This window comes from Leucoraja erinacea, chromosome 15, assembly GCF_028641065.1.
Source record: "Leucoraja erinacea ecotype New England chromosome 15, Leri_hhj_1, whole genome shotgun sequence".
Classification (NCBI taxonomy): Eukaryota; Metazoa; Chordata; class Chondrichthyes; order Rajiformes; family Rajidae; genus Leucoraja; species Leucoraja erinaceus.
This window is the reverse complement of record NC_073391.1, coordinates 3,627,755-3,648,685: the sequence shown is the minus strand read 5'-3', so window position 1 is coordinate 3,648,685 and position 20,931 is coordinate 3,627,755. Positions and strand designations below refer to the sequence as shown.

General features: G+C 43.0%; 2 protein-coding genes across 4 annotated transcripts in view; one reads left to right on the top strand and one right to left on the bottom strand.

The window, feature by feature from the left end:
- Window positions 1-402: 402 nt before the first annotated feature.
- On the top strand, window positions 403-6,894 carry LOC129703905 (cytochrome P450 26A1). Of its 3 annotated transcripts, none has more exons than XM_055646608.1 (7): window positions 403-453; window positions 1,303-1,527; window positions 2,137-2,421; window positions 2,845-2,994; window positions 4,111-4,245; window positions 4,588-4,743; window positions 6,048-6,894. In XM_055646608.1, the coding sequence occupies exons 2-7, from the start codon at window positions 1,321-1,323 to the stop codon at window positions 6,390-6,392; spliced, it is 1,278 nt and encodes a 425-aa protein (XP_055502583.1). In that variant the 5' UTR covers window positions 403-453; window positions 1,303-1,320; the 3' UTR covers window positions 6,393-6,894. The 3 variants fall into 3 exon arrangements, with proteins under 3 accessions (XP_055502583.1, XP_055502581.1, XP_055502582.1); XM_055646606.1 differs by lacking the exon at window positions 403-453 and adding an exon at window positions 463-797; XM_055646607.1 differs by lacking the exon at window positions 403-453 and adding an exon at window positions 978-1,000.
- A 1-nt stretch (window position 6,895) lies between these two features.
- LOC129703906 (myoferlin-like) overlaps window positions 6,896-20,931 on the bottom strand; it is a 329,673-nt gene continuing 315,637 nt past the window's right edge. The window contains exons 52-53 of the mRNA XM_055646609.1: window positions 17,971-18,118; window positions 6,896-7,596 (exon numbers count right to left, since the gene is read on the bottom strand). Of these exons, the coding sequence (XP_055502584.1) occupies window positions 7,561-7,596; window positions 17,971-18,118 (184 nt within the window). The 3' untranslated portion in view covers window positions 6,896-7,560. The remainder of the gene's footprint in view (window positions 7,597-17,970; window positions 18,119-20,931) is intronic.

The window sequence follows — 20,931 nt, the reverse complement described above, 5'->3', positions numbered from 1 at the left end:
ACGCCAGTGAATTTACCAGCGGGTTGGTTGTAACTCGGACTGCTCACAAATTGGCTGGTTGCCAGTTTACGTGTTTGCTACTTTAAAGGGGCAGTTTAACGAAACTTAATAAAATATGATTATACCGGACCACAGGGACAGTAGAATTAACGGGACGTGATCCACAGAAGGTGGGGTCCTTGATCTTATCTATTGATTTTATATCCACCCTTCTGACAATGATCCGTCCCAATAACCTGTCAGCTTGTACAAGATTTCACCGAATCTCCGAAGACTGTGAGCGCAGAAGCACAGGTGATCAAAACTCCTCTCCTTTTATTGAAAGCTTCACTTCTGGTTAACAAAGGGTTAACGATTTTTGGGCAGCGTCATTAAAACAGGCGGAGTCAGAGGGGATGGCACAAAGTACACAATTAAAGACGAACTTTGTGTGAACTAATTGAACTGACCAAGGTAAAGGGGGCTGAGACCTGGAGTGGTTTATAAGGAGGCTTGAACCTGGAGTGTGAGCATTTAGGAGACCCATTCCCTCACCCCGAGACTCACATTACCACAAGGTTGAGGGTGTCCCGAGGGGAGAGCTGGAAGGAAGTCCTGTTGTTGTCAAAATGGTCCTGTTTACACTCTGCGCCACTTTCTTGTGCACTTTTGTGCTGCCGCTATCGCTGTTTCTGGCTGCGGTGAAACTGTGGGAGATTTACTGCATTAGTGGAAGGGACCGTAGCTGTGGAAGCCCCTTACCTCCGGGGTCAATGGGACTGCCCTTCCTGGGAGAGACTCTTCAGCTAGTCTTGCAGGTGAGGCGTTCCGCTTGCTCACTGTTTCAACCGAGCGTCCACATCAGATTCAGGATTTTGAGAGCGGAGTAAAGAGGAGCAAAGTGCTAAATTCGGCAATTATAATAATAATAACAACTGTTTAAACGTGTGTGGATAAGTGCAAAAAAAGGAGGCGAATTTGCAGGGAAAACAGCTAAATACAGCTCTGCTCAGCCTGAAACGTACAGTAACTAAGTGAATTGCATTCCAGTGTGTCGTCATTAATAAAATAATTTACAGCAGGCGTCGCTGCAATCGAGCTTCTTGGTTTATCTTGCAAGATTTATAGTCGGGCTAGAATTTTGATTCGGGGTTGTCTCTAATATCAAATGTAAAACGTGTTTAGTTATTCTCATATATAACGTGTTTACAGTTATTCTCCCTCCGCATGGTTTTTGCGACAAAGAGTTAAGTAGCAAACTCAAATAATAACCCCGGAAATGTGCTCCGAATATTAATCCCCTCGCCGTGTCTCCATTTACAGAGATACAAGTTCCTCAAGATGAAAGTGCGAAAGTATGGGCACATATACAAGACTCATCTTTTCGGGAGCCCGACCGTGCGGGTCATGGGTGCTGAGAATGTGAAGCAGATTTTATTGGGGGAACACAAACTTGTGTCGGTGCAGTGGCCCGCCTCCGTGCGGACTATCCTGGGAGCCGGCTGCCTGTCCAGCCTCCACGACTTGGAACACAAGCAGAGGAAGCGAGTAAGCGCATCTTTCTATGTCTGTCCCATTCACGAAATCATTTGAAGCCTCCCCCCCCCCCCCCCCCCCCCCCCACCCTCGTCGTTGTACCAGTTTCACCCTCGTCCTTGTGAGTTTCGCGTGTAGGAAGGAACTGTAGATGCTGGCTGACATCGAAGATGGACACTAAATGCTGGGGTAACCGGAAGGGTCTCCACCCGAAACGTCACCCATTCCTTCTCTCCAGAGATGCTGTCTGACCCGCTGAGTTACTCCAGCATTTTGTGTCTCTCTCTGGCGAGTTTCATTGTGGATTTCACTTTGCCCACACAGTTACCAGTGGCCCGCTTCCTTTATCATCGTGACTCTTTTGCATATCGTTCATTCATTTGTTCTATATCTCTCTGTATCACCGTCTATATCTCTCGTTTCCCCTTTCCTCCTGACTCTCAGTCTGAAGAAAGGTGTCGAGCCGAAACGTCACCCATTTTCTCTAGAGATGCTGCCTGACCCGCTGTTGTTCTTATTCAATTTGTAATAACATGCACTTTATAAACAAAACTCTGAGAGAATGGGTAACGGTGTCGGGTCTTTTGCTGATGTACTGGGCTGTTTTCTGCACGTTAACAGGTGATTTTGAAAGCTTTCTCCCGGGAAGCTTTGGAAAACTACATGCCGGTGATGGGAGAGGAGATCCGTGGCGGCCTGAGTCGATGGTTGCAAAACGGCTCCTGTGTCCTAGTCTATCCCGAGATGAAGCGCCTGATGTTCGGTATCGCCACGCGGATCCTACTGGGGTTTGAACCCAGCCACACCAACCCGCGCACACAGCACGAGTTGATCGAAGCCTTCGAGGAGATGATCAGAAACCTATTCTCGCTGCCCATCGACGTGCCTTTCAGCGGCTTATACCGGGTAAGCCAAGCACCAGGGTAGAACAGGGGTAAGGGACAGTGCAAATGGGCTGTGGGATTCTCGCTTCAGTGGGGACGGGAGAGCGGGGAGATTAGAGAATTGTTCCTTTAAACCTTTAGTAGAGTTGCTGCCTTCCAGCGCTCTCAGCGCCAGTGACCCGTGTTCGATCCCGACCGCGGGTGCTGTCTGTACGGAGTTTGCACGTTCTCCCCGTTATCTGAGTGGGTTTTCTCAGAGATCCTCCTTCTCCTCCCACATTCCAAAGACGTACAGGTTTGTAGGTTAATTGGCTTGGTGTAAATGTAAATTGTCCCTAGTGTGTGCGGGGTAGTGTCAGCGCCGAAGGGCCTGTTTTCCGCGCTGTATCTCTAAGCTAAACTGAAATCCCGCAGTGACGCTGATCGTGTCATTATGTGGTGGCAGGGCCTGAAGGCGAGGAACGTGATCCACGCAAAAATCGAGGAGAACATCAGGAAAAAGATGGCTCGGCGGGAGGCAGCGGGCCAGTTCAAGGATGCGCTACAGCTTCTGATTGAGCACTCGGAGCAGAGCGACCAGCCCTTGCAGTTACAGGTAAGGATGCAGCCCTCTGCAACCGCTATGCATAAACCCTCCAGGCAGCCCCTCGCCTCTCAGGGGGTTGCCCGACCTCAACACTCCCAGATTCACCCCCCCCCCCTCTTCTAACACATCCCAGCCCAGCGACAACACAAACTCCAGCCCAACGCACCTGGCTCGCTTCAGCGAGAACCCTCCTCTCACCTAGTCCCACCGTCGCCCCAAACCCAGCTGCATGCTCCTGCAATCTGTACACCCCGACCCCCGCTTTCCTCATTTGGACCCATAAAGGTACGAGAACTGCCAGGATAACTTTTCCTGCAGCGATCACACGGACCAACATTGTGATTCTTCCACCCTCACCTGCAAATTATGTCATTAAAAAATCTGCAGCCGCTGGAAATATATATTTAAAATCCAGAAAATGCTGACAACGAGTCGCGATTCTAAAATGTTAACTGTTTCTCTTTCACTTGATGCTGTCTGACTCGCCGAGCGGTTCCAGCCTACAATTGCACCAGAATAAAACTCCATCCCCGATCCACCTGCCAGGCCAACGCTCCTATAAACTGTAATCCTCTTGTTCCAGTAATCCGAGAACAGTCTTAATACCTTAAACCAAGGGGTCCCAACCTGGGGTAAATTTCACCTACCCAGGGGGTACATTTGTTGATTGTGGATTTGTACATATCTTTTCTCATTGACTGACTGTGTTTGGTTCTGGTATACCGGTATCTGTTCATCATTAGGTACATTTTCAGCATCTGCACAGTTCCTTATTAAACACTCTGTTCATCATTAGTTGTTCATAAACAAGTCAAATGACATTGTTATGTGCTATTAAAGTAGCCTGGGGTAAAGGGGATGAACCAGGTTGTGAACATGTATCCGCAAGTTAACACCGGCCGGGATTTTTGTTGTTGAAATATTCACTTCCCAGCGAAGAACCTCGGTTTGCTTGGCCCAGTTGCAACATGTAGTGTCGCTGCAGCATGTAAACGGGGGCACGCAGTCTAAAAGGCGGTGGGTGTGGGTGCGTGACTCAAACCGACCGGATCAGTCGCGATCAACTGGAAATGTGGCACCCCCTCCCCTCCCCACCCTCATCCCCGCTTCTGCTTTGTGTTAAAGGAGCTGAAGGAATCTGCCACCGAGCTCCTGTTCGGAGGGCATGAGACGACAGCGAGCACGGCCACCTCGCTGGTCGCTTTCCTGGCCTTGCACCCCGAAGTGGTGCAGAAAGTCCGGCGGGAATTACAGGAGCAGGTAATTGAATGAATGAATGAATGAATGAATGCATCATCGCCCACAGTGGCTCTAACCCAGCGCTCGCCCGGTCTCGGATGCTGTCAGACCAACGCTACAACTAACCCACCTCCATTAGTTGCAGGTTACACAAAAAAGCTGGAGAAACTCAGCGGGTGCAGCAGCATCATAGATGCTGCTGCACCCGCTGAGTTTCTCCAGCTTTTTTTGTGTAACCTTCGATTCTCCAGCATCTGCAGTTCCCTCTTAAACACTCCATTAGTTTCACATTGAATGTAATTTAAGCCTCAGTCCCCGGATTTTGTGTTGGGTTTTAAATGCGGCTTCTCAATGGCTTTGCAGGGATTACTGTGCAGCGACCTTAAAGAGAACAAACAAATGACCATTGAAGTCCTCGAACAACTTAAGTACACCGGAAGCGTCATCAAAGAAACCCTTCGACTGCGTCCTCCGGTCCCCGGCGGCTTCCGCGTGGCCCTAAAGACCTTCGTGATAAACGTGAGCTGTTATTTTAAGTGTTGACAATAATAAGCTTTCGTGCAAAAGATGTTTTGCAATAACGAGCTGAAATGAATGGTATTGAGAGCTATGTTTCAAATATATTCGATGTTGCTTTAAAACCATCCAACTTTTACAATTATCTGTAAATATTCAACTGGTGTCAAACAAATTAAAAATCTCGTATAGAATAAGAATCAAGAATGTGAGGTTAGTATATAGAAGTGGCGTGAGGTAAAGGATAAGCAATGTTAGGGTTCAACATGGTGGCAAGAGGGGGGTTCTTTATATGTGGATATTACAATCATGTGTTCTTGCAATTGATGGAGGATTTCCCCCCACAAATATGTCAAATAAACGAGAAATTAAACAGAAAAAAAATGTTAGCAATAATTCATTGGTTAGCACGTGGAAACAAAGAAGTTATGATGTAGGAGAATGCATACCAGCACAGCAAATAAAAACTCATGATGAAGAGGAAAGGGGGGGGGGGGGGGGAGATTTCAAAGCTGAATTGAGAAATCAGAATGAAGGCAGGATAAGAAACAAATAAATGGAGCAGGGAGTTACAGAATGCTACAGCAATTGTTGTGCTTCATGTTCAACCCCCCCCCCCCCCCCCCCCCCCCCCCACCACACGCACAGGCAATCCCGCATTTGTTTTGTGTGGACAAATGAAAATTTGAAGTTCGGATACTGGAGGTAACACTAATTGACCAGGAGGAAGGGCCTCCCAGCCCACACCAATTCTTCTCTTGAGCTTTCAAGCCTATTTCTAGGAAAGGGAAGATGTCTGCAAATATTTTTTGAAATTTTCACCTATTTACATTTAAACCATGAACTAAATAATTGCAAACAGGTTGACTGTAAACCGTTGGGAGTTCTAAATGAAGTATATATTTAGAGAGTGATGATAGTGGAAAACTTTCAATGAATTTCACACCAAAACAGGACCTTCAGCCTTTTAATTTGTGCCGTTGATGGTTTCAGAGGCAAAGCATAGGTAGCGACGACAAATGTAAATTTCAGAGATTTTACAGCAATGATATGTAGTGTACTGCATCAATGATGGGGAGAAGGCAGGCACGGGTTATTGATTGGGGCTGATCTGCCATGATCACAATGAATGGCGGTGCTGGCTCGAAGGGCCGAATGGCCTCCTCCTGCACCTATTTTCTATGTTTCTAATAAGATGTGGAACAATATGCATATTATCACCAAATTATCTTCACAATGCTGATTGCAGGTTTTATATTGCATAAACATTATTACTTAAAAAATCGTGAAATCTATTTCATTTGCAGGGATATCAGATACCAAAAGGCTGGAATGTTATTTACAGCATCTGTGATACACATGATGTTGCAACCAACTTTTCAAATAAGGATGAATTTAATCCTGATCGCTTCATGGAAGGCTGCCCAGAAAAAGATGCATGCAGATTCAGCTACATCCCCTTTGGCGGCGGCTCAAGGAGTTGTGTGGGGAAAGAGTTTGCCAAGATCCTCCTCAAAATCTTCACAGTGGAGCTGGTCAGGAGTTGTGACTGGCAGCTTTTAAATGGACCTCCGATGATGAAAACCAACCCCACAGTATACCCAGTGGACAATCTGCCGACAAGATTTACACCATTCCTATGCAAAATATGACCTATTAACAACAAACTAGAACCCTGCAGATACAGAGTCTTAACATGAACGGATCCTGGTCTAATATTCCATCCATTATACCAATATGTATGCAATTGGAGTAATATCCTTCAGGCTGTTATGAAACTGGCAAAAGCTCGAATTTATGAAATATAATTCTGTCTGTTTAGATTGGTGAAAATATTTCTTCCACAATTTTCTTTATCTGTTTGACACTGATAAAGTTGAACTGTTCATTAATTCTGTATATAAGCTATTTTTTACGACTTGTAATCTACTCACCGCGGCTTTTAGATTCTGAATTATTTAAATGCTTTGTATCTTTGTTTATGTGACTACTAATTTATGTCAAAGCCTTGGCATGTAAATATTATAACTTAAACTGCCTGGCATACATTGCAAGACCATGTCGAGCATTGAGCCATGAATTAAGAGGGATGCTCATGAAGAGGAATTTTTAACAAAGCTATATGTAATAAAAAAATGAGACATGAACCACAAAGTTGATGAAATGATTTATAAGCAACTAACAGAATACAGAAGGTGCATATTGATTAATAACACATCCGCATTTAAATTACACATTTGGTTCAAATTCATATGCAGTATGCGGGCAAATTCAGGAAGCACTGGAGTTTTTGACTAGTACAATATTCTACACCACCAGTTTTCTCCATTCCCGCAGGGCACATGCATTGTGGAAGCATTTGCACTTGTGAGTTAAAGGTTATTTCATAAAATATTCTATAAAGTCCCATAAATCTGCACATTTATTAATCTATACTGTAACAGATTAGCAAACCAGCCACCTTGAATAGCTATTGTTTTATAACACTTCAACTTAAGTCATCGTTCAAAACAAACAAAAAAAATCATCCCTGGTATTTCATAACTAGAGAGGCACCTGCTAAACAAACAGTCGATTGCAGAAAGGCTGGGATTAAACCAGCAGGGTCCCGCTCATCAGGGGCAGCACATTAACATGGCATTACTTGATAAATGGCCCAGTCATGACCCCATGAACCTTGGCTAACCTTGGTAAATGTAGATCTTGTCGCCTTCCTAACCTCAGTTCATTTCTATCCTTTAGGCCACGAGGTTGTAGACATATGAAGTGAATGTTCCTGGACCAGCTATTTAAGAGCAGGGCCAGACAGCCATAACTCCTTTAGACCGGACTCACAATTCGCATGGATAGATAGTTCTGTGGGACACAAAACATTATTTTTTAAAAGTAGATTTTGCCAAAGGACTGTCTAAATGTAAACTTAAACATCACCACTTAGAATTAATTCCTCATAGTAGTCACTTGCAGCATATCTGTAGGTCATCAGTTAATCTGACAGGTTTAAATAAGAATCACATTCAAGACCTGGGTCACAAATTACACATCTGAACAAGATCAGCTGTAGATTGTTATCCAACACGCTCTCAGTGGAACATTTTCTTAAAAAAGCAATGATTAATAGAAATTAAAGGAGGTAGACATGTCTTTACTTGCAACAAGGCGATGTAGGTTCTGGATTCAATTTCACCCTCCTGCATTGTTGTGGTGACCAACAGCAAGCAACTCCCATACCACATAACTCTGCAGACCTACCTGCACAATGACTTAATCTGCAGCGCACGTATCGTATTAAACTTGCATCTACGCACCACTACATTTTCTGAATACCACCCATGCATGGTTATTTCTGCAGCAGAGAAACTGCGACTGAATTTGTTTGCATCTGTACTTGCTGAGATGAACACATACTCTGGGGTCAAATTGGAGTTTCCCTGAGATTTAAATAAGCATTTCTATTTAAGTATTATTTTTTGCTCAAAGGTGTCATATAGCATACTAGGTGCAGAAAATAAATACATTTCATCAAGGAATTTATCATCTCCTTCCTGCATTTGCCATCACATCCGGCTCACTATTTACTTTCCATTTTCTCCACCATGAACTTTTTCATTTGTCACATAATCTTGTTCATCTGTTCACCTACCTACCCCAGACAACTGCACTTGTTCACTCAATTTCTCTTCACCAACGCGCAGGTCCCCAAGCACTAATATTACTTCCTTGAACCCAGTATTCACCGTTCTTTACCCTCAACCTTTCTACATATTTTGAAATGATGGCCTTTCCATCGTATGCCAGAATCCTGGCAAGTGTAACCCAAGGTTACAGCCATGATCATATTGAATTGCGGTGCAGGCTCGAAGGGCCGAATGGCTTACTCCTGCACCTAATTTCTATGTTTCTATGTTCTTGTGAAATTAGTTTTCTGCCAGAGAATCTTTGAGTTCCTCCTCTTCCACGCTAACATTATTTCAAGGGTAACACAGCCATTCACAACCCCCAGCACTACCAGAGTATTATCTAGCCATGAATTTAGTGTTGTTTGTTTCCTTAAAAAACCCCATCCACCTGGACCCCAGAATGAATTGCTTCATGCTGTTACTATTTAAATCCACCTCCCAGGCCAGTTAGGTTGAAGAACACTCTCTAAATCCTCTGATGTTCTTTGCAAAGGCTATCAGCATCTAACTCTTAACATTACACTCCTACCTTTCACCAATTTGTATTGCCCAAACTTTCACTCTTACTTTAAAAGGGCTGTCCCACTAAACGAGTTTACCCAAGACCTCTTCCGAGTTTAAAAAAAAAATCAAACTCCTGGTAAGCACGTAGAATGTACGGAGCGGGTATGTCGGAGCTCGGGATGTCTCTTAGCGGCTCGTAACGCTAACGGCAGGTACTCGGGAAACGCGGTAAGCTCGTGAAGGTTTTTCAACATGTTGAAAAATGTCCACGAGAGCCCCGAGTACCTACGAGCGGCTATTACCGTAATTCTCCGAGTTCAAATCAGGGGAAACTCTGGAGAACTCTTGAATTCGCTTATACATGGGGTAGGCCCTTATCTCTTACTCCAATGGTCTCCTGACTGGCCTCGTAAGCAACTTTGAATATACTGCCTTGTAATCAGTCTGAAGGAAGGTCTCAACCTGAAACATCACCTATCCATGTTCTCCAGAGATGCTGCCTGACTCCTTGAGTTACTCCAGCACTGTGTCTCCTTTCCAATTCTGAAGCAAGTTCCACTCACCTGTCATTGTCTAGTGACCTACACAAATCCTGTTCTGCCAACTCCAAGCCATCGAGGCAGTGGAGGGAATGGGCATATGGCGTTTTGGGTGGAGACCCTTCTACTGACTCATGGAGGAAGGGGGTGAAAGCTGGGCAAAGTCTGGTCAGTGAAAGGGGTGTTGATCAGCAGATGGGTGGAGTAAATGACAAAAGGATAGAAGTGAAAATGAAGATTTGGAAAGAAGTGTGAAATGTAAAACCAAAAGGATTAATATGGGTGGAATTGGAATTGGAATTGGAAGGGGGAGGGAGAGGGGAAAGAGGGGGCAGGATGAAACAGGAATATGGGACTCAGGGATGGGAGGTGAGTGCATGGAGGAAGGGAATAGGTGACCAGGGTGATGTTAGACGTGTATCTGCCTGGGTAGCTTACAACCCAATGATATGAACATTATATTCTCCATTTTCAACCAATACACCCCCATCCCTCACTTACCTGCTCCCCCCATTCATTTCTCGTACCACCCGAGTCAGCCTGCTCCTTTCCCCTCTGCAGTATGCTCTTCATACTTCCCAGCTTTCTCCCCTCGACTCCATGAGTCTGACGAAGAGTTCTCACCATTCATTGCCCATCCATTCCCTCCATAGATATTTCCTGATCTGCTGAGTTCCTCCAGCCTTTTGTTTGTTTGTTCATGATTCCAGCATGTCTATTTTGTTCTTCCCTCTGTCAATGCTTATCCCGGAGTTCAAATCCCAACAAAGCCATGATTTCAGGAAAGAAAGTTAGAAATTAAATCTCAGTCCCGCACAAAATGATCTCCTGTGTATGGTAGCGTTCTTTCTCGTGACCATTTACAGCCGTTTCTCAACTCCTATTGTTACACTGCACCACAAATATTAAAGCCCCTGTTCCACTTTCCCGAGGTACTCACAAATTCTCCCGAGTTTTCCCCTTGATTCAAACTCGGAGAATGTCCGTAGCGAGTCTGTAGGAGGCTGTAGATATTTCATAGCGGCTTGTAATGCCAGCTGTAGGTACTCAGGGCATCAGGTAAGTCGGGACGTTTTTCCAGCATATTGGAAAAGGTCTACGAGTAAAAAAAAATAGCCACGAGTACCTACGGCTGGCTATTACCGTCATTCTCCGAGTTTGAATCAAGGGGAAAACTCGGGAGAATTCGTTAGTAACTCGGGAATGTGGGAGAAGGGCTTAACTGGTTGTATTGAGTCAAGGGAGGTGCAGCAAAGGGCATGAATAAATAACTTAATAAATGCTATGGACCATTTCAATATATCAACTAAAAACAAAACATAATTAATACCTGCCATTTTATTCCCAGAGATTTCTCCAATCTCAAACTGATTCTGTAAATCCCAGAGTGATATTTTTCTGCAGGAAGTGAATTCTGCTCTATATATGTTTCAATCTGCCTTGAAGAACAGCAATTCTTCCCAGCACAGAGCTCTATCTAGTGGGCATTCTGAGAACTAGGCGCACTTTCAAACAAACTAGACAAGCTTGAATGTGATTGAAAAGCCTGATCGCCGCTTCTCTCTTTAGAAGTGGGTGAAAATAATATCCCTGGCATCAGAACTGGAAAAAAAATAATGTTTTGAGAAAGAAGTGTGAGAGTGGAATTGGGTGGAGGGGAAGAGAGAGTTAGCAGCAAAAAAACAAATAAGGGTACAGACTGAAAGGGAAGATAAGGAAACAGGTGAAAAAGAAAACAAAGAACAGTGTAACGGGAAGATGGAGGACAATTATTGTGGAAAGTTGGTCACTGCAAATCCAAAAATAAAATTGTTGGATATTCTCAATATTTAAACAAATTGTTGAGTTTATGTATCAAGTCTGGATAATTTCTACTGGGAACATTTGGTGCAGTTCTTTGATCTTGCTAAGGGGAGTGATAGGGAACCAGAGGCCCCAAAACGGAAAAAGGTTCAAATGAAAAGTCATCATCCTGAAGCAATAAGCATTTCTTGCTCCACAGATGCTCCTTGACATATTGATTATTTGTAGCGGTTTTTTGTAATTATTAAAAAAATGGATGCATTTGGCAATTTAATTTGGATTTGGTCTCCCCAAGTTAGAGAAGATTCAATTATGATCAGAAATTGCAGCATAACCTGTTAAATGTGGACATGTCCCATTTTATGCCTTATGCTAGCAGTGATTGTATCATACAATGCCCATGATGAAGCCAAAGGAATTCTTCTTCTCTCATAGAAACATAGAAACTAGGTGCAGGAGTAGGCCATTCGGCCCTTTGAGCCTACACCGCCATTCAATATGATCATGGCTGATCATCCAACTCAGTATCCTGTACCTGCCTTCTCTCCATACCCCCTGATCCCTTTAGCCACAAGGGTCACATCTAACTCCCTCTTAAAATATAGTAGTTTAATTCTGATTCACACACATTATTACTGTTATGGAAGAGGGGAACATCTAATCTTTCTGGATGACTCAAGATGAAATGGTTAAGATGGGCAAGGAAGCCAAAAAAGGTGGCTTGCTTGAATGTGGACGAGAAGTTTGATCTTTGGAAGTTAATAGCTGCTTCTGAGAAGTGGATTATTTTTCACCAAATCATTTCTTGTATTTCCCAATATTTGCATTCATCATTGTTTTGAAAAAGGATTTTCATCATATGTCCAATTTAGCAATCTTTCTTAATTATTGGTCCTTGATGGCCTTAGTTAGAATGTGGATAGATTGATTGGCCAACACCAATTCAACAAGTTGGCTCTGCATCGTTTGCTGTGTTTTTACTGGCTGCCTGATTACCCCCACCCTAGGGCAAAAGATTTGATCAAATTAAGTGAGTTTACTCGGGAGTTGCTGCCAAGCATATGGGTTGAAAATATCTACCCTAATGGGTCCCAATTTTCTTGTACAAGATATTCTCTCTTCCTCTCAGGATGTCGGTATCTCAATCTGCCTACATTCTATGCCAGCAATTAATCTCTTGTCTCCAAGTGAACTTCTTTCCCAACATTACAACAATTCTGAAGTGGGCTCTCCAGTAGAGTTTAGAAACATTTTGTGGCTCATTCTCTGGAGTTTGAGATTTTTGGACAAGATGCTCTAGAGATGCCACATTTAACAGACCAACTACCTTCAATGCCTAGAATCTGCAACAGGGCCATCATTCTGATAAGTGGTCTGTCTAAATGCTTTATTTCGTCCAAATGTGTACATCCAGAACAGTCTTTAAATTGGAAGAAAGGACTGAATAGACTTCGTACAAGGACAATAAGCATTCTGTGCTAAATTGAAACTGTTGCTATGCCTTCAAATACTGGTTTAGTTTATGGGCTACACTGCCGTGTGCCTTTAGATTACAACTGGAGTCATAGCCCTCACTGATTTCATATTCAAAACTTGCACATACATCATGAAATTCTATGCTTCCATGGATCATGCTATATTATATAAGATTGTTAAGGGTTTGGACACGCTGGAGGCAGGAAACATGTTCCCGATGTTGGGTGAGTCCAGAACTAGGGGCTACAGTTTAAGAATAAGGAGTAAGTCATTTAGAATGGAGACGAGGAAACACTTTTTCTCACAGAGAATGGTGAGTACGTGGAATTCTCTGACTCAGAGGGTGGTGGAGGCCGGTTCTCTGGATGCTTTCAAGAGAGAGCTAGATGGGGCTCTTAAAAATAGCAGAGTCAGGGGATATGGGGAGAAGGCAGGAATGGGGTACTGATTGGGGATGATCAGCCATGATCGCATTGAATGGCAGTGCTGGCTTGATGGGCCGAATGGCCTACTCCTGCATCTATTGTCTATTGTCTATTGTATTTTAGCAAATTTCACATTCTCTTACTTGAACTGCTTTTCTCCAATACGGGATAATCTTGGAAATCCTCTGGTTGTCAATGGATAGATTCCAATGAAAAGCACAGTGGTCTTTCCCATTAAGGGGGACTGAATCTGTCAAATTGGGTTTAGAAAGTGACTTTTTAAAACAAACCATGAGTAATTGGTTTCTTTAATTTCTAACTGAGCCACACATGAGTGCCCTTTATGATTAGCTTTTCTATAATTTCTCCTAATTTAACCAGTTTCACACTTCTATATTCAAGGCAAGCTGGCTTTACCCCCAAGATACATTTGGTCATGCTAAATCTGGGATGGGGCACCATTCTACAGACAGCTGTGCACTTATCATTCAATATGACATTTACTGTGGGTGTGCCACTTGCCGACATTAGTAGCATCCCAAAGTGCAATGTCTCAAATAGAGGCATTGGATATTAGCATCACGTATGACATTTCACAGGCCCCCCATTTTATTGGGCTACAGTTTTGAATCAGTCCAAGTGCAGGAGGCCACCTCCACTTTACAACTGCTATAAAGTCCCTTGAACTCAGGCAAGAGCTTAATATTTAGCAGCTTGTCATAACCTCCCGACACAAATGGCAGGGGGCCACACTTACTGTATCAACCAAGATTGGAGTGGCTTTGCATTTAATGTGAAGCCACCAACATTGGTCAGGGCTTTTCACTGTACCTCAGTACGCGTGACAATAAACTAAACTGAAACTGGGGGAGGTTTGCTTTCCAAATTAATTTTGCTCATTGCCTACTTGCTGAAGTGCATGATGTGATGTTGGGTTGGCAATGTTCAACTTTAAGCAAATCCTGCCATCCTACCACACATCCCTCATTCCTTTTCCGTTGCTGCCCCAGATTATGATACCAGCCACAATTGTAACATGCGCGAGTCTGGTTTCATTCATGATTTTTCATATCTACTGCATCCAGTCCTCAGCAAGGTAATGGATGAGGCCACCCTCGTTCACAATTTGAGATTCAACTTGTTAAAGAACACAATGCAAAGGGTGCACTGCGTTTTTGAATTCAGGAAAACAGAGGGAAAAATGTGGAAACGTATATTTTTAGTTATTTTCTTTACCATTCTAAGTTATCTTCTCATTTTTGGTTATTTTCTTTATCATTCAGCATGTCATTTACTTGAGCAATGCAGGTTGTACATGGCTGACTGGAACTAGTTCCATCTCCCCAGTCATCAATGCTGCTCATGGTCTTGTTGCACTGAAGCACATCCCCGTGTGGGGTGCTCAGCAGAACACCAACGTCAACGTTGAAGAAACCAGGTGACAAATGCCGGATTACAATTAATGACCATTTCTGCATTACCAGTGCCAATTCAACATGATGGATCCACACAGTTTGCAGTGTTTATGCTGGCATCCCCACGATTAGCCCCGTCATAGGGCAAAGGATGTCTCCAATTCAAGCCAGTTTACCATTCCCATTAATTCCAAAACCACGACATGCACTTTGTACAATTTTAAAATGAAGGTAACATACCCATATTATGCTTAGGTTCTTTTTTAGAGATACAGCATGGAAACTGGCCATTCGGCCCGCCGAGTCCATGCTGATCATTGATCACCCGTTCACACTAGTTCTTAGTTATCCCAATTTCTCTACACACTAGGGGAAATTTCTATAGAGGCCAATTAAGCTGAGCAATGGAGGAAACCCATGTGGTCACAGGCAAACTCCACACAGACAGCTCCAAATCAAACTTGGGTCTCTGGCGTGTGAGGCAGCAGCTCTGCCAGCTGTGCCATTGCGCTGCACTTGGGTTCTATGAGTTATTAATCCAATTCTATGGAACGATAAATTGAAAGTGGGACACTATACTCTTAAGACCCCTTCGTTCATGGCTGACTATGGGTGTCTCCAGGGTTCTATTCCCTATATGGAGGGTGACTGTGTTTAACGTGGGGAGATTAGTGCACAGGCAGCCACCCCACGGTCCTTGACAGATCTGGGTCAGGATCCAGTGGTGTGGAGTCCAGGACAACGGAGACCCTTTTTTTGCTGCAGCCTTCATCCGCCTTCCCAGCCGTTGTGACGCTCCACTAAGGTCAGCCATCGTCCTCTGCCTTTTCCACCATTGAGGTCTTGGGAACACTATAGCCCCCAAATACCTGATGGGTTTGCTAGTTATAGGACTAACAAAGAAAGCAGAGTCTTTCTATATATAAAAATGATTTGTATTCAATTGCATGATCCTGTGGCTTTAAATGAATCTTAGCACCCATATCACCTTATGAAACCTCCAAAATTAACTTTCTTCACAAATGCTGCCTGAGCTGTTCAGAGCTTCCAGCATATTTAAAATCGCAGAGTCTGCCATAATATGGTTTACCGTGATATTATTCACAGTAAAATATAGTACTTTCGCAGTGGGCAATCATGATCGCTGCTTTCTTTCAGGGCTGTTCAAAGCTCAAAATTCATCAATTGTAGCAGGGCTCCCGACTTCTGCTTGCTAATTCCACATAGTACATTCCGGGAGAAGTGAAATATATGTTCTCATCTATACACGGGGCTCCAGCACACAACTAGACACTTTACATCTAACAATTCAGATCCAAGTTACTTTCTATTTTGCCCTACACATAACATTTAGTAATCAAACTCGACAGCCAGCAAATAAACCACAAAATACATTACATTTCACATTTGATCTAACAGATCAAAAATCAGAAAACGTTTTATATTTAGGTAAATTTGAAACAGGATCTCAACTACTTATTGTTGACAGCTAACAATATTGGGATCAATTTTCAAGTTTTAAATAGATATCTTTCCTTCAATTATCGGCAAAAAGATTGTGTGTTAAAACCTTTCTAAACTGGTATAAAACAATTCAGATTCTCAAGCATCAGCACCATGCTCGCAGTTATGAATCACAAAAAGACTTTAAATTAATCTAACGTGGATGGAAAATAATATGGATGAGAATTCGACCACAGACAGTTAAAGTAGCCCAAGTAACAATTGAAAAATTCAGCCCATGATAATAGAACCATTAAAACACCCCGACAGGCTGAATCTACATTTTCTCAGCTTTATCAGCTGCGGTTAAAAAAAAATCAGCCAGCTAAGGTCACGAGGCTAAGGAGGGAGATGATGGTGGTGTACAAACAGCAATGGAAAGCAAGGTCATGAGAAGGGGACTTGCCTTAACACAACATTGAGAGATCCAGCACTGCACAACTAACAGCTGCCTTGGTTTGCCATTCCTGTGCTAGCTCCACTAACTGTGATTTACTACTGTACCAGCTCTGGTGTTGACACCTTTATGTCCCTCCCTCCTATCCCAGCAAGCCTGGAGGCCATGATGGATGCCGCTGAACTTTTCCTCCTATCACCTTAAAAAGAACTTTCCCGAAATCTTTTGTTTCCCATCAAAGTGGAAGACAGAGGGGTTTTTATTTAATTTTAAATTAACAGCCTTGTTGCTCTAACTTGGTAGCAATATACAGAATTTATTACTCCAATGAATTTCTTAAACACCAATCTCTTTTTTTTCTACCCAATGAACTGAACATAGTCCAGAGTAAATCAATGTAATTGCTGGTCGTCCAATATCATTGGAGCAATACTTTATACTAAGTGCCATTGGTAATTTGGTGTATTTAATTGAAAATGCTAAGATAATGGGAAACTTGGCCACCGACATTAACCCCTCTGTAGCTGATGGTTCATGAATAGATGAAATGCAAAGGCGGCTTCAGGATACACAGTCAATTAAATAAACCGACTTAGCCCAGAAATAAAAATATATTTAAAAAAAATACATACTCACATTTTCATCCTGTGGTTATGCAGTTTACTTTTCTTAATACATTATTTCTAATTTAGCCCTTGCTTTTTAAGGTTAAGTTAACATTTGGAATAAAGCCCTGCATTTTCATTTGGGGCTCACTGACTCTAATTGTAGCTTTAACTAGCATTGCTGCCCAGGCAGCCTCCAGTTGCTCTTTTTACTGGGAGGATCATAAACTCTTTCAGGGACATATCCTGTCTTGTAAAGTAGCTAACTTGTTAGTCAATACAGCACATCGATATGATGGTGGTTGTTGTGGGGGAAGGGGGTTGGGGGGGGAGAAGCCCGTACTCTTAAAGGACAGCAAACTGTGGGGAAGGAGCAAAAATACACTTGTTTTACAACAAAATCCTGGCTTGCTCATCAAGTTTCAGTAATATCTTTGAGAAGGCAACAAATGTCTCTGAAGGAACCGCATCAGCAGTGTGAGAAAACAGTGAATGAATCATGAACTTGTACTGAAGAACTGGCTGGAAAGAAATATGTTAAAAAGTTACAGCGAGTGGCAGAAATACCGAGCTAACTCCCTTTGAGAATATTGCTTTGTGCCTTTAGACTTAAGTGCCGAAAGTGGCAAGTGTAAACAGTAGCCAATTGTAGCATTCAGGTCATGCGCTCCATTTTAGTTCAACCTCTGCTGCATTTGACAAAATACTTTTCAATAGACTCTATCTAGTGAAAGGCAAAACCCAAAACCTACAAATGAGCGATGATCCAAGTCAGACGGGGAATTAAAAAAGAAAAGTCAAGTTTTGTTTATTTCTTGAAAGCAGGACTTGTTTGCGTGCAATCTCACCTCGAGAACAGTGTTATTAATAACCTCGCACTTACCGGCAATGAGTAAAAGAAGATCCCGAGGAACAAAACTACAAACAGCAGTATTAAGATCCCGAGAAATATCCATTTGAATCGGCGCCAGATGATGTATTTCATCGTCTTACAAGGACTGGTGAACCACAGGAAAGACGTTTCTGGACGGCTGATTGTAAAGAATTAAATACAGTTAATAGTGTACACAATTTACATTAAGCACTCATTTACAGAATTAAAAAGCCATTGTTCGAGGAAACCGCGGGCATGTTTATTACCCATTTTAAAAACCATAGTTAGCTCCTACCTAACCAACTGCTCAGTGGGAGTATGGAGAAGGACACAGTCACTCTGAAGGACTGTGTGGGTTTTGACTTCTTGTTAAGGAATGGTGCTGTTACTACCTTTATTGTGACGGGATGGTGCAAAGTGCCAAGATGAACAAGGTGTCAAAAACACATTTACAGTTGGAAGTGAGGTCCCTTGCAGCAGCCATATACTGCCCTCCAAATCTTTGGAGAAAAAACAAAACATGGGATTTCTCTTGTGCTCTCAGAAAGGAAACAAAACTTGTTAGTGAAAGTAACAGTTGTATGGAACACAGAAGAGGCCATTCAGCCCTCTGTGCCTATTCCTGTTATTCAATATGTCCATGGCTGATATCTTTCCACAGTCCCACCCTGTACTAAAATCATAACACTTTTCATATCTTTTTGTTTAAACTATCTCAGCAACTGACCCCCCACAGCTCTCCTGGGTGGAGAATATTCCAAGTGATTCAATGCAGTATTCGATCAGCCTACACCATTGACTCATTATTTGTCATTGCTGTTCCCCATTTTTACATACATCAGCCAGATTGTGCTACGCTGTCAGTCTTAGGGGAATGGTCTTCTGATGCTCAATATCTGGCTTAAAGCCACTAGGAATATACACAAGGCATATTGGTCTCAAGAAATCCAAGAATCTATACACATTTGTAGAGAAGTCATTTTGATTCTGCCCGTGGAAACTAAGAATGTTGTTGGCTTCAATATGATCACATGCATTTGTCTACATTTTAGGAGAACATAAAACCAGATACGAGATGAGAGCAAAAACAAAATAGCACACTTAAGCAAATACAGCAGATGTTGTAGATTTTAAGCAAGAGAACAATGCTACAAACATTCAGTCGGTCAGGAAACATCTGTCAAAAGCCAAGAGCTTGTAGACATCGAACACTTTCCTCCGATTCTGCCAACTCATAGCATATATCAAGCTGCTGCACAAACTGAGCAATGTTCAAAGTATCAGATTATTTCAGTAGACAATTGCTAGTTCAAGTCCCACTTCAAGACTTTGGTGCAAAATGGAGGCGGATTCTTGAACGTCACCTTCAGATGAACCTTCATGATTAAACCAGGGTCCCGCAGATCACGGTAAAGAATTCTGTGGCAATATCCCAGATAACATTCCTCCTTCAACCAAACATGAACAAAAGCACCACAACACACTTGTCCTTGTGGGACCGTGCCAAGTGCTAAGAAACCACAACTGTCAATATTTATTGAGGCTCAAAGCAGTTTATGGAGGACGGGGAACCACAACATATTTTTAAACTTTGTACTCTAAACACAAAAAACTTCAAAATAAAAAAAGTTTACAAAACTGGAATGAGTCATTAAAAGCGAGGAGTGATGAAAGATGGTGACATCTTTTTATAAAGTGAAGCAGTCAATAGCTGTTAGCAGAGCGCACATGTTCACAACACAGCAGCAAGCAGTCAGAGGTCTTGGAGTGACATTCCTTTGTGTTGTCTGTGCTTGAGAATATACAAAGTGCAAATTCTCCTACATTTCTACAGGTTTGAATAACCCATCAATCTTCTCCACTTTTTCTGAACAATACCATGGATTTGAATTTCTGGACACCAATAGCTGCTCATGATGCCTTAAGCCCAGATATTCAGTATCAGTAGACCATTCACTTACAGTGATGGTATACCTGAATTAGACCTAGACCAACCCTGCCAAACACATTATCCGTCTATTGAAAAGACACTGACAATGGGAGCTCATTACACTTCCACCTTCAACCCCGGGTATTGGCTTACTCTTGTACCATGACCCATCCACTCAGAAAAGCAGCTGCCTTGCTAGTCCACGTTCTTTTATTAGCCCGTTGACTGAAACGTACAAGGGACGTGCGTTCCACTTTGCAGCCACAAAACCGTGATCATTCACCAGACTCACCCTGCGGCACCACACGGTCCTCAAAAAGATACATTAATGACAAGACACTGGAAACTGAATCAGAGGACCCACTGCTTAGCAAAGAAAGCACCACCTTCCTCAACTGAGGGAAAAATCAAGACATTAGACCTGGCATCAAACTCAGTGTCTATTGGGCAGCAGAGATTCCGGCCCTCTTACATGTTCTGAGGCGGGCATCCCACGACACTGGAAAAATATCATGCGGCAACGCTCAAAATCGTTCAAATTCACAGGATGGATAAGTGAACCAATGTTGGCCATCTTTCTCGGGCCCACATCACCAGTGTTCAGGCCTTGGCAATGCTTGGGCTGGCTACATAGCTCACACACCTGACAATAGACTCGCAAAACAGACGTGCTATTCCATGGTCTGACGGGGGAGGAGAAAAAGATTCAACGACTAACTCAATTCTTCCCCGATGGAACATCGCCACCAATTCCTGGAAATCCTAACCCACAGCCGCCCAAAGCGGGAGGTGGTTGGGAATAGAGTCTGGAACTCCCATCTTGGCCTCAGTAAACATTCGTCGCCCATGACATTGAAGTGGAAACAACTTGTGCTCCATCCTGAGAGGTAGCCAAGACAACAGCTACAGCTATTGCTGGCAATCAAAGGGATTGGGTCGGTTGCAAAAGCTTCCTCCTCATCAATTCACTTATTATCCTTGCCCTGGGACAATCAACAAGCTCCTTGAGAGAAGGCAGGATGTACAGACTGACCCCCAAC